This window comes from Carya illinoinensis, chromosome 3 (genome assembly GCF_018687715.1).
Source record: "Carya illinoinensis cultivar Pawnee chromosome 3, C.illinoinensisPawnee_v1, whole genome shotgun sequence".
Classification (NCBI taxonomy): Eukaryota; Viridiplantae; Streptophyta; class Magnoliopsida; order Fagales; family Juglandaceae; genus Carya; species Carya illinoinensis.
Genome location: NC_056754.1, coordinates 8133739 through 8146390, shown reverse-complemented (window position 1 = coordinate 8146390; position 12652 = coordinate 8133739). Strand labels below are relative to the sequence as shown.

General features: G+C 35.2%; 1 protein-coding gene and 1 non-coding gene across 2 annotated transcripts; both read right to left on the bottom strand.

The window, feature by feature from the left end:
* Positions 1–4361: 4361 nt before the first annotated feature.
* LOC122303045 (protein FAR1-RELATED SEQUENCE 5-like) lies at positions 4362–11376 on the bottom strand. Its single transcript, XM_043114574.1, has 8 exons — positions 11275–11376; positions 11122–11193; positions 10887–11022; positions 10087–10805; positions 5299–6492; positions 4993–5030; positions 4627–4681; positions 4362–4418 (listed from the first exon to the last, which is right to left on the bottom strand). Exons 1-8 carry the CDS (start codon positions 11374–11376, stop codon positions 4362–4364), a joined length of 2373 nt encoding a protein of 790 aa, XP_042970508.1.
* Positions 11377–12391: 1015 nt separating this feature from the next.
* Positions 12392–12491, bottom strand: LOC122305961. The gene has a single exon (XR_006241386.1). It is a non-coding gene; the product is annotated as a small nucleolar RNA snoR113 (small nucleolar RNA).
* Positions 12492–12652: the final 161 nt, after the last annotated feature.

Genomic DNA, 12652 nt, shown 5'->3' with positions numbered 1-12652 from the left:
CATATTTTCTCTCTTCTCACTTGCACCGTCCACTTTTTTTCTTTTCTCTTTTTCATTTTCGTTCTTCTTTGCCTACAGCCGACAGCATCTTCTTCCCCTCATGTGTTGCATTCCTTCCATCATCTTCAGTTGGTTAGTTGCATTTTTGTCTCTTGCATGTTGGTTCCTTGTGCTGCAGATCGAGCCCTGTCTCTCTTCTATTTTTTGCATTTTATTTCATGGGTTCTCACTATTTTTGCAGGTCTGACCGAAGCTATTCATATGCCTCTTTCCTCTATTTCTTTTCTTATGTATTCCTTGTTGAAATATTATTGGGAGCAGTCCCTGTTTGGGAGCAGCCGGCGCACACCACACGTGGCAGGGGCGAAATGACTAAACTCTCCCCAAGTTCCGTTCCCTCCCTCAGTTTTGGCAAACATTTGATTTTTGAGAAATGTAGCTCGAGCTCTGTAGCTCCATTCCCTCCCTCATTATGTCCCGCTACCAGCACTTCCCTCCCTCGTTCCGTCCCCCTACCAGCACTCTCAGCCCACTCTCCCCCTCATCTTCTTCGATCTCAGACCTCGAAAACCACCAACGCGAAGCCCTCTGTGACATGATATGAGTACGAATGTTCTTTGCTTTTTGCTTTCCTTGTGAAATGTTTATTTTACTCTCACTAACAACAGGCCCTTCACCCACGACGGAAAGAACACCCCCTTTCTCCCATGTCCTGTCTCCGAAGTCCGAACTGCAGCTCCTTTCTCCCATCTCAAGCAACCGTTCGTTCAACGCAGAATCACTCGGAAAGAGGGAATCTAGGGATCGCCGCAGCTCCGATTTGTGAACAGTTAGGGTATTTCTTTGGTCTGCGATTTTTTGCTCATTAATCTACGATTGGGTCTGCGATTGTTCAATGGTCATGAACCAACTGAGTTTACTCTGTTTTCTAGTGCTCCTAATCTGTCTTATTATCATAGTAAAACGCTTACCCACTGTGTGTATTTTCTAATCTTTAGATGAATATACTCTATCATGAATGGAATTAAAAATTGCAGACAAATCACTTTGTGTATTTTCAAATCTTTATATCCTACTCGTGACTAATATATTGTTTAGTTTTCAAAATCATTATATAATGAATGTTGGGTGATGACGAATTTTTTGGTGAACTCTATTAGGAGCAGCAAGTTTTCTTCCTCATCTCCGAATCTTATATACTTAATTTGGATTAACCTTCACTATAGCATTTTTTTTTTATGATACAACTGATAAGAAATTCTGGGATTTGTTTTTGTTATCCTTTTATTCAATTGGGTCGAGTTTTAAACCTTCCTGCAGGTCCCCCCGCACTAACATTAATGATGTCTTGATGATTTAAAACACTGGAATGTAAGTTCCCAATGTCTGCACATTCTGAAGAGAACCTCAATAAAACCAATAGAGTTTATTGAGGTTCTCATGGGTATTCTTTTAGGATTTCATAATATTTTATTGAAATGCTATAGAACCATGAGTTCGACTTCTCACATTGGGAGAAATTTTCTTTGCTTTTCCAGAATCAATCATGTCAACATCTCAATCATCATCTGTACTTAATGATTATGTCATGGATTCTCCAACTTGTTGGTGTGGTTTGAAAACACCACTTAAGACATCTCACACGTCAAGAAATCCTGGAAGGAGATTTTTCGCTTGCCCAAACTATAAAACGGTAAAAGCAATTTGATGGTTTGCTTTGTTTTGTTTTTACCTAATGGTTTGCTGCTTGGGTGTATTTTATCATATTAATTGGGAATTAATACTGTGTGTAGGGAGAAGCAAAGTGTGAATTTTTTGTTTGGGCCGATATACTTCATTTGCTAGAGCAAAATTTTCGTGCCCGTGAGAATAAGGCGACAATTATTTCGTGGAATGATGTATTACAGCGCGAGTATGCCGTTCGGAAACGGGAAGATAAAGTGAGAGAAATAGCAAAGAATCTAAAAAAGCAAAAGCAAAAACTTTTGTGTTTCTACTGGATTCTGACATTTGTAATAGTATTTATTTGGTTCGGATAAATTCTATGTAAAGTACGGCGTTATGAACTCTTTTGAGTTTTGCATAGTTCTTTTGAAGTGCACATGGTTTGTGGACCAAGACCATGTATGTAAATTGTATGGTGTTAGCCTCACCGTGTAAAGAAGAACTTTTGTGCTTTGTAGACTTTAGCAAAGTGTCATTTAGTGACATTGCTCAAAACACGGATGCTGGAGCATTTAAGTTTTGATGCACTGAAATTATTGGTTTTTGGCATTTTCTGATCCTCATCTGATTTACCTAGGGCAAGGTGGATTTATGTTTTTACCCAGTTAATAAGAGAATAAGTTGGAGCATTTTTTACTCATTTGATTGATTACTTGTGCTGCTGTATTTATCAAGTGTTTGGCAAAATTGTTATTGATATATTATAGCATCCTGATGGCACTTAAAAATATTACCTCATCACAGTTAATATCCGGTCCATTCTATTTGTGGATATGGTAGAATCGAAATTAATATATGTAGATAAAAAGTCAACTTTAATATGTTAAGCTATTTTACATATTGAAATGTACAAGAACAACCATCAAGTATATCTAAATTTTCGAAATAGCAAAGTGTCAGATTTTAATACATATCCATTGGATTCTAGGCACATCACATGAATGGACATTCCAATAACCATTCAAAATCTTTGAAAAAAGATTTAGATCTTCATTTTAAGTGCAGCCTCCTCGAACTGAGATCTATAAAGTTGCATCATATAGTGCATTCCGATTGAATGGTTCATATGTACTGCAGGAAAAGAGGATGCCTGTTAAACTCAAGTTTCCTTAGATAGACATCTCCAATTGATCAACGAGACCTATAAAGGGATCAAAGCATAAATGCATAAATAGAAAATACTTTCTGGCAAATAAAACTATTTTACATTACAAAATACAATTTCATTGCAAAAAATAGTTTAGTAATCATCAAGAAGAATAATTCCACACAACCTATTTTGTCACTTCTAGATTTATTCAACCAATGGTCAGAATTTATAAAAGTATTATTCATCGAAAGAATGTCAGTTTTCAATATGCGTACAATAAGTAGATTATTGTTCTTTTCATGCACAATTACTTTTACAGGTGCCAATGATTCAATATATGCCTGTGAAGTATTCTTGTGAGTGTTATCTTATGAAGTTCAAGAACAACATAAAAACACAAAAAACCCTGAGTACAAATCTAAAAATGGCAGCTAGGTCATGGTCACCGTTGTTTATGCTCAAATGGTTACTTAAATAGGTAGATGCTTATATGGAGTCGATGCATGGTCCAGCTATATATATATATATATATACACCTAATTAATTCCAAATTCTAAAAGTAAGTGATCATTTATTGGCAGTTGACTTGGTTTAATTTTGCCACAATTTGGAAATATTGCCTTACCTAACTATTTGGAAATATTAAATTCTCTTGGATGCAAATTCTACCACAATATAATTCCTTACCTAAGTACACAGAATTACCAATTCTCTTGACGCGGTATATATCAATATATGCATCCATGCATTGTGAAATATTAATTTGCATTGCTGGTTCATTACTGCTGCTATTGGTATCCCTATTACTGTTACCATGCATCATCTCAGTACCCATGAAAGGGAGATTGTAGTAGCCAATGATTCAAAAAAAATACTACGTATTCTTGTTGCCGAAATCTTAGTGCAGAAACAAGATAAAAGCCCAAAAATATGTTACTAAAACTGTGGTATAACCAACTTATGTTACAAGAGTGCAGATATTAAAGAGTAAAGAGTAAACGTATATAGCTTGGATCAAAGTCAGGTGTTAACCCCTAACCAAACTATAGCTTCATCCAAGTAAGAGAAGTTTTGTGCTTCTCACAGATTAGAAGTTTTGTGCTTCTCACAGATTCAACAGCTACCACATAAATAGGAAGTTCATGATTCGTTTAATAATTTAGTCTCTTTTTTTTTTTTTTTTAATGTAGCATAAAACATGAAGCTAAATCTCATGTGAATTGGTAGAATACCAGCAGTATCTATTTCATCACTAGGATCAAAACACATAATTTAGGCATGTGTCAAATAGGTAGATGGATGGACCCAAGTAGAGACACATGTCTATTTCGTTGTCAGCATTTGTATAGGACACCAAACAAAGAGAATTGCATGGTCCTTGATACTTTAGATCACAACTTCTCCCATTCGCACACATAAATAGAAAATCTGTTTGGGCTTCAACAACTCTAACATATTAAATTATAAGGGATAATGCCATTAGACGGTAAATGAAATACATATGACAACAACTACCTGGGGAAATAAAACCAATTAGAGCGCAATCTCAAATTACTGCATCCACTGCTTTCCTTACTGTTTCTATTGTTTCTGGGACACCATCCTGAATTAGTAAATACATACCACCTCATCAGCATTTAAATAAGGATAGAATTAAGAATCAGCAGAAAAGACCCACCACCTCATCAGCATTTAAATAAGGATAGAATTTAGAATCAGCAGAAAAGACCCACCACCACAAAGGATCAGATTAGGAAAATGAAACTTCTCCTTACAAGTAAACTACTATAGCCCGAAAATATGTTACTCACCTGTAGACGGTCTTCTATTGCAGTAACACTGAAATTTTGCAACGAATGTTCTAACCTTTAGTAACCATCAGCAATTCTCATTTTCACATTTCAAGTGCCATACTGCTACCATTTTCAACTGAGTCAGGGCAAAGTAAAGCCCAGCAACATCTAGGAAGCTTTCAACAGTTCCTGAAAAAAAATCATCATATGTTATCAAGGTTTTCCCACATGCAAATATGGTTAATAGAAAATTTCAAAATTAAAGTTATAATGCAGATTCCAAAACATTATCGTTGAGGCTTAATTGAGCTCTCACTTGTTCACAATAAGGTCGATCGAGATCTGTAAGCTCCTCCCTCATCTACACCAACATTTTTTACTCACAAAAAAGACGGGTTTCTCACAAAATCAATGTTTACAACCTGTAAAGGGAGATTGAAATGCCATCAAGTATTAAGTAAAAATTGTTAAATAGGCTAGGTATCTAAATGAACAAAATAATATTACCAAAAATGTTACTACCACCCTTTACAAAAATGAACTTGGTTAAGGTTGAGATCCCGGGCTTTCACCCAATTTACTTTCATCTACCAAGAGTTTCCTGCAAGTCTAAGTTCCATGGAAAATTTCCATATATTAGATTTTCAACTACAAAGTATCAAGTAGGCTAGGTGTTTCGACAATTATTACCTGTTTTTTTCTCTTTGTTGCCATCTTCTCCACGGTTGGAACTCTTCTCTTATTTGGAGGTCTCCCTTTCCCTCGAACGACGTTAGGGCTTAAAATCTGTTTACCCTTATCTTTCTCCACCGTTGGGTTCGCCTGAGTTGATTGAAATGTCGAGTCACACGTTGAACCGATGCATGTTTTATCAAACTCGTCAACATAGTGCAGAAATGCATGGACTTTGTCAGTGTTTGAGGATATTTTGGCTGCTAATTTTGAACATCTTTGGATCATCAGCTCGTAATTATGCGTGTCTGACCTACCCCGCACGTCATCATAACTACTTCTGATTAGTGTGTAATGCCTTTTTACGTCCTTTCTCCATCGATCTAGGAAATATACATCTGGCAGCACATTAATATTTTTCAACTGACAAACTCTAAGTGCATGCCTACATATAATCCCCCTCATCTCAAACAATCCACAAGTGCATTTTACCTCACACTCATCTTCGTTATAGTAAACTAAGTAATGAACTCTTTTGGTTTTCTCATCAAACGATATTTCATCCAACACATCAAATGTTAAAATGCAACCTTGTGTGCTTACCAACCAACAATTACAACACATTAGGCCCATCAACTCTCGTTGGACCTCCTTAAACTTTGCATTGGTATAGACTTTTTGAAACTGCTTCTCAATGTTGAAAGGGGAGACGCAGGGAATAGTTTGGTTGCTACAATTGAAATCAGCAGTTGTCTCGACCTCCACTTTCTTTCTAAGAGCATTATCGAATTGGTCGACAAATTCCTTCAATGTCGTCCCAGCATGGACATACCCGTCAAAAAATGCATTCATACTTTCGGACCTTTGCGTTGTACTCATTCCAGCCCAAAATACACTCTTGAGGAAGACTGGAACCCAAAAGGACCTCTCCTCATACAAGGACTGAAGCCAATTGTTGCCGAACAGATCATACTTTGCAAGTAGTTGACCCCAGCTCTCCTCAGATTCTGTGGTGGTATGTGAATCATATAATGCAGACTGAATGTCAGTTTTCAATCCATAGTTGAATTTGGCGTGCGATCCTAACTTCTCTGGAAGTTTGCGCATTATATGCCATAAACAATATCTATGGCGAGCTTCAGGGAATACAGTAGCAATCGCATTCTTCATCGCTCGATCTTGGTCGGTTATGATAGCTTTGGGCGCCCTACCCTTATGCAATCCAACCACATTTGGAACAACCAAACAAAACTATGTGTGTCCTCGCTTGATAGCAATCCCGCCCCGAATAGTATGGACTGGCCATGATGGTTAACACCAACGAATGGAGCAAAAGGCATACCGTACCTATTTGTTAGGTACGTTGTATCGAAGGATACAACGTCTCCAAAATACTCATAGGCGGCTCGTGTGACGCCCCCAAATTCCGTTTGGGATCGGACGGACATTTGACGCGTCGAGACATGCAACACAAGGTTACCTGCCCCCGTTCATGACATATAAGATGCAATGTTCCTAACATGCATATAACATTATGCAATATTCGCAGCGGATAATTTTTTTCTTTAGCAATACTATGCACCAAATTGAAAATATCTCAAATACTTAAAACATACTTCATACATAAAGACCCATTGAATAGATCACAACACTAGTTCAAAATGGTTATGATCCAAAAAGTACTAAAGATGCAACTCCATTGTACAAGTAGTAATTTACGTTAACTACTATATTAACATTGACGTCGCACCGTCACTTAGTCAACTGTGTTTAGTTGATCAGCTCATGATTCTCCTTCAGGTCCTGTAACAAGATCTACCATTCGGTGGGAATGGTAGTTGGGACTACCAAAGTGAGATTTGATTACAAATTTCAGTAAGTTAACAAAAAACTTCCACACAAGCTAATGATGCATGGATGACAGTAAAAGTATAAATGCATAATCAAATTCATAAGTAATTAAAGCATAACTTGGCGTACAACATAGCATAATTGACATAACTTAAATTGAAACATGAACTGAACTTGACTTGACATGAACTTGATCTGAAACTTAACTTAACATGAAAAATACATACTCCACAGTTGTTGTGGCCCCATGTATTCTACGTGTAAATACATACTCCACAGTTGTTGTGGCCCTATGTATTCTACACAAACTTGACTTAACATGAAAAATACATACTCCACAGTTGTTGTGGCCCCATGTATTCTACGTGTAAATATATACTCCACAGTTGTTGTGGCCCCATGTATTCTACGGAAACTTATTCTTTAACTGCTTAAATACATACTCCACAGTTGTTATGGCCCCACGTATTTTACGTGTCACAATTGCTGTGTCTCACGTAGTGTATGCGTCACAATTGCTGTGACCTCATACATAAGTAATCAAGATGAAACATGACTGGAATACGAAATGACTGAAACCCTGACGTAACATAATGTGACTTGAATATAACTTGAAATACATGACCAACTTGAGATAGAAATATTTCGTAACATTACATAACATATAATAGACAACATATTTAACATGACATACTTGCAACAGTGAATATTACATGACTTGACATACATGTAATAGATGGCATACTTAGCATGACGTACTTGTAAGGTACAGTAATACATGACAGAATATATTATGTAACAGATAAAAATTGATGATAGAATAAATTCTGTATAATAGACAATTACGTGATAACTTGGCATGGCATGACATATATGATAACACACATACATACACTGTAGTTCCTTTACTTAGCACACATACACAGTAGACTGCTAGTAAGTTAAAAGCTAACTTACCTCGATCTTCGCATTTCTTATAAAACTTCAAGTGCGACCACGAGGAACTGTAATTAGTGATTCTAAAAGTTAAAACTAAATCACTAATAATTTGAAATATGAAAAATACTAACTTAAAGAGTAAAATTTTCATTTTACTCTCTACATGTGGGAAAATGACCGTTTTACCCATAACTTAAGGATTTTGCATATTAACTCCAAAAGTTTTCAAAATTTACATTCCTCATGTAAATTTTGTCCTAAACTTAAATATCAACTCAGAAAAATTTAAAACAAAACACAACTATGAAAAACACACTATGGCCGAAACATCCATAGGCCATTTCCCTTGATTTTTGTTGCAATTCCTTCCAACTTCAAAACTCATGCTTAAACCAAAATTTTGCAACAAACATCTTCCAATCCTAAGTTCAAAACCATACTTAAAACATCCATTTAGAAAAAACTAATAATTAACACCAAACTTTTTTGTAAAAATATCCAAGCACTTGAATCACAAGTTTTGACCTTAAATCAAAACATCTCCAAGAATTTCAAAAATCAAATCTTACTTCTAACATATTCATAATATCATCCTAAAATCAACCATGCTTTAAATCATCAAACTAAAGTCACCAAAATCACAAAATAACATTTGGAGTTTTTGGTTTTACACTTAGTCCAAAAACAGAAACCTTTTCCTCATCTAGTTTTGATAAATCTCTTGATCTATGACTTATAAATATATGATCTTCAAACCAAACCATCACATGGTTTAAAAAGATGTCTTAAAACATATATAAGCTTCTAATTCAAGATCACATGGTTAGAAATTAACCAAAGCATAAATTTAGCCAAGAATATCCACACTTTGGCTTATTTGAATATCTCTTTGCATAAAATTTCATATCTTTGAAAATAACATCAAATATCTTCAAAATAATAATATAACATGTATATAAGATACTTAGGATCCTCCAATAAAATTATTAAAGTCATTAGAATAGGTTTAGACCACCAAAGAGTTAAACTTTCTCAAAACAGAAACTGTTTTTCTTCTTCCAGTTTCTAAGTTTCTAAATCTAAGAAAATCTTTCATCAAAACCTTTAATCATGCAAAAATCCTCAACCAATAGTCACATATACATGTTAAAAATACTCCATAAAAATTTCGGACCAATATCTATCCATTAGCTTGGTCAAAAACTCCAAACTATAACATATTCTCCAGTTTATCTCCCAGAATGACCTTTATATAGTTTACATAATATTTAACTGACCAAATGATCTTCAAATGGGGAAAATAATATATCCATGTAAACTAGACTAAAAAAGGAACAACTTATATGAAGGAGACTTTATGATAAAACACTTACAAAAGCTTCGAAATGGGTGTGCAAAAGACCTCCTAAAAGTTGTCCGAGAGAGAGTGTTTGATATTCTTTCAATGGAAAGTATAAATGAAGATAATTTCGTGGGGAGAGGTGGCTGGAGATACTTATGGATGAGATATGGAAGAGATGAGGCTGGAGTTGAGAGTTGAGTGTAGTTTTCTCCTACCCAAAATATCTATAAAAGATTATTTCATAATATTCTATCCAATAGTATCTACAAAAAATCAACTTAAGATATTTTTATCTAATAATATCTATAAAAATCAACTCAAAATATTTTTACCCAATAATATTCATGAAAATTACCTCAAGATATTTCTTTTTATCCAATAATATCTACAGTTTTGAACTGACGTTTTGTCCGAAAATATGAAAAAATTTTATTGCGCCATAAGACTTTAAATAACCCTCCGAGTCTAATGGCACAAACCATAATACATTTTGACACTTCTAACTATCTCCAATAATCTAAAACACACTTCTGATACCATAGTAAATAATAACACTAACTATGTAGTTAGACAAAAACCTATACGATTAATGGATTCGTGAAAACTTATAGGGTTTTCACGACGTTCTTAAAGTTAATAGAAATTTCACAATTAAATTTATAGCGGGCTGTTACAGTTCGACTCCGTCCATCAGCCCAAAACACATTCCATAGCCTTCCATCATCATCCACGTCCATGTAAGAAACAAAGCCATCGTCTTGATCTCTCATTCTTTTGAAATACTCATTAAGTGCATCGCTACCTCCTTTACCCAACCTTAAATATCTAGCTTTGTCAATATAATTCCTACAATCTTTCTCTTGAAAAGCCAAATTCTCATAACCCCCCGCGTCAACAAGAAGAGAATAAAAGTTCTTGTGCATTTGTATACCTGCTCTATCATTCAGATCGAGGATCCTTTGACTATATTCATTTAGATGCTTGTGCGATCGCAATAGTCTACTTTTCTTGGGGCTCAAAGTAATATGGTTGTGAGAGTTTTCTACAGTAGTCAAAACCCATTTCTCATGGCAGTTCAACGTTGCATTTACCTTCACCTTACAACCCATTTTAGTTGTTGCTCGTGGTTTCGAGATATTAGTGTTTGGCTTCGGATAGTACTTTCCGCCACGGGCACAACCAATAGTCAGATACACAGGCCTCCCATCACCATCTCTTTTAGTCCTCTGTGTCCTTACACCAAAACCCTCTTGCTTGGCATATTGCTTATAGTAGGCAATAAGCTCTTTCTCACAGTCAAACTCCATACCGGATCTTGGTGGTTCAACTTGTACCTCATCATCCGGGACAACAGTGCTACCCTTTAAATCTTCATTTATGTCGAAGAACATTTCTATGAATGAAAACATAAGGATGAATTAGCATCAGTACAATATTAGCGTCATTAAATACATAGAATCGAATAGTATAATACCATCAGCATCATGACAACTTCCAACATTTTCTTCAAATTCATATTCTACACTATTTGGTGTCATTGACGCGGGAGGCGTTTCTTGCCTCAAGTATTCCGGATTACTTGACGACTGGTACTGATTATAAGGTGGCATCTGCTCAATAGCAACACGATGTTAGAAAAAATGAAATGACTTTAAACAAATTAAGTAACACGTAGATTTTTTGAATTTTGATAACAAACTCAAATATACCCGGAATGAATCTTCAACTCTAATAAAATCCTCCAAATTAATTGGCGGAGGGTAGGGAATCTCGTGAGGATGCTGCCATTATGCAATTAGTTAGATGCATAAGCATGTCAAACACACTTTAAAGGAAAATAATACATCGACCTGCCTACTCACATGGTTGACATTTGGAGATCCAAATAAATTCTGATGCGTGTAAAATGGCTGTGAAGTCAACGTCGAAGGTTTGGGTGCCATTCTATCTTCCTCTTCCCCCATCACACTAAAATTAAGTCAGTCTTCCGAGGCCTTAATTCAGACTGCACAAAAGAAGAAAAAGTTTATTAAACTGTCACAGTTAATATAGAATCTCACACTTGAAAAATAGTTCCTGAAAATATTATTGCTACAAATAGCATTTTTTGCGTGTGGCCCTTATTAATGCAACCTATCAATAAGGGCAAAGATCCAACACTGTTTATTTGGATGTTATTCACAATTTCTAAATTTATCTATTCAACCTATGAAAAAGAATAAAAAATACTAGGACCAAAAAATTTCTAAATCAGGTAATGCACTTAATTGGGAAATCCAAGATGGAGCTCTTGCCTCACAACATGCACAGAAAGATCTTCGTTAAAGAGAATAGTGTTAACTTTCAGTGGACTTGAAGATAACAAGAAAAATAGCAACTGGCTGATTCCCAAAATTCTAAAATCACATTTGAATAAACAATTGGCCTGGAATCAGTCTTGTCAACTAGCATATAGGACCCAAACTTAACACTAAAATTAAGTTATTGCATGAATGGAAGTAGTTCTTGAATAATTTCATAACCAAGTCATGGGGAGAAGCATTTCTGCACTACAATTTACAGCAGATAATAGAAATGATGAAAGCAAAATCAAAGGAATTTGAATTCACATAAGAAAGACAGATTAACATTATGGTTTTAGGTCTTATTTTTGGCTACATCTTAGAGTTTTTTTATAAATGAATATCTTATTTTTATTTTGTGTATAGGACGGATTTGGGCAGGACACAATATACAGAAGTTCGATTATCCACGAATATGGGATTGTTACATCTTGTTAAAACTCAGACTCTTGTTAAAACATTATGGTTTTATTTTTGCTTTAATCAAATATAGTGTTCTGTGACTTATAAAAAAAATAAAAAAGTGTTCCGTGTCTTATGAGATCTGATAACAAAAAAAGCCACATTCTAAGACGCATATCCAAAAAAGAACAACCAAGAATATGAAACGATGTTTTCATTTCCAACGTTGTATGAAATGGCTCAGAACAGAAACCTTACAGCACTTTTCATCACTCTACTACCAACCAACCAAAGTGATAGCAGCCGTGAGTCCGGCCTTTGTGTCATCATCGCCAGAAAAGTCATCAATGGTACAACGTTACCTTTTTCATTTCCGTAAACTCAAAAATTCAAAGAAATGTACTTTCTAAAATGAATGAGAAACTAAAATTCGAACCACAAATTTTGAGAAAGAGACTATATTAGCAGCATAGTTTTGAGACAGAACAACAACCAT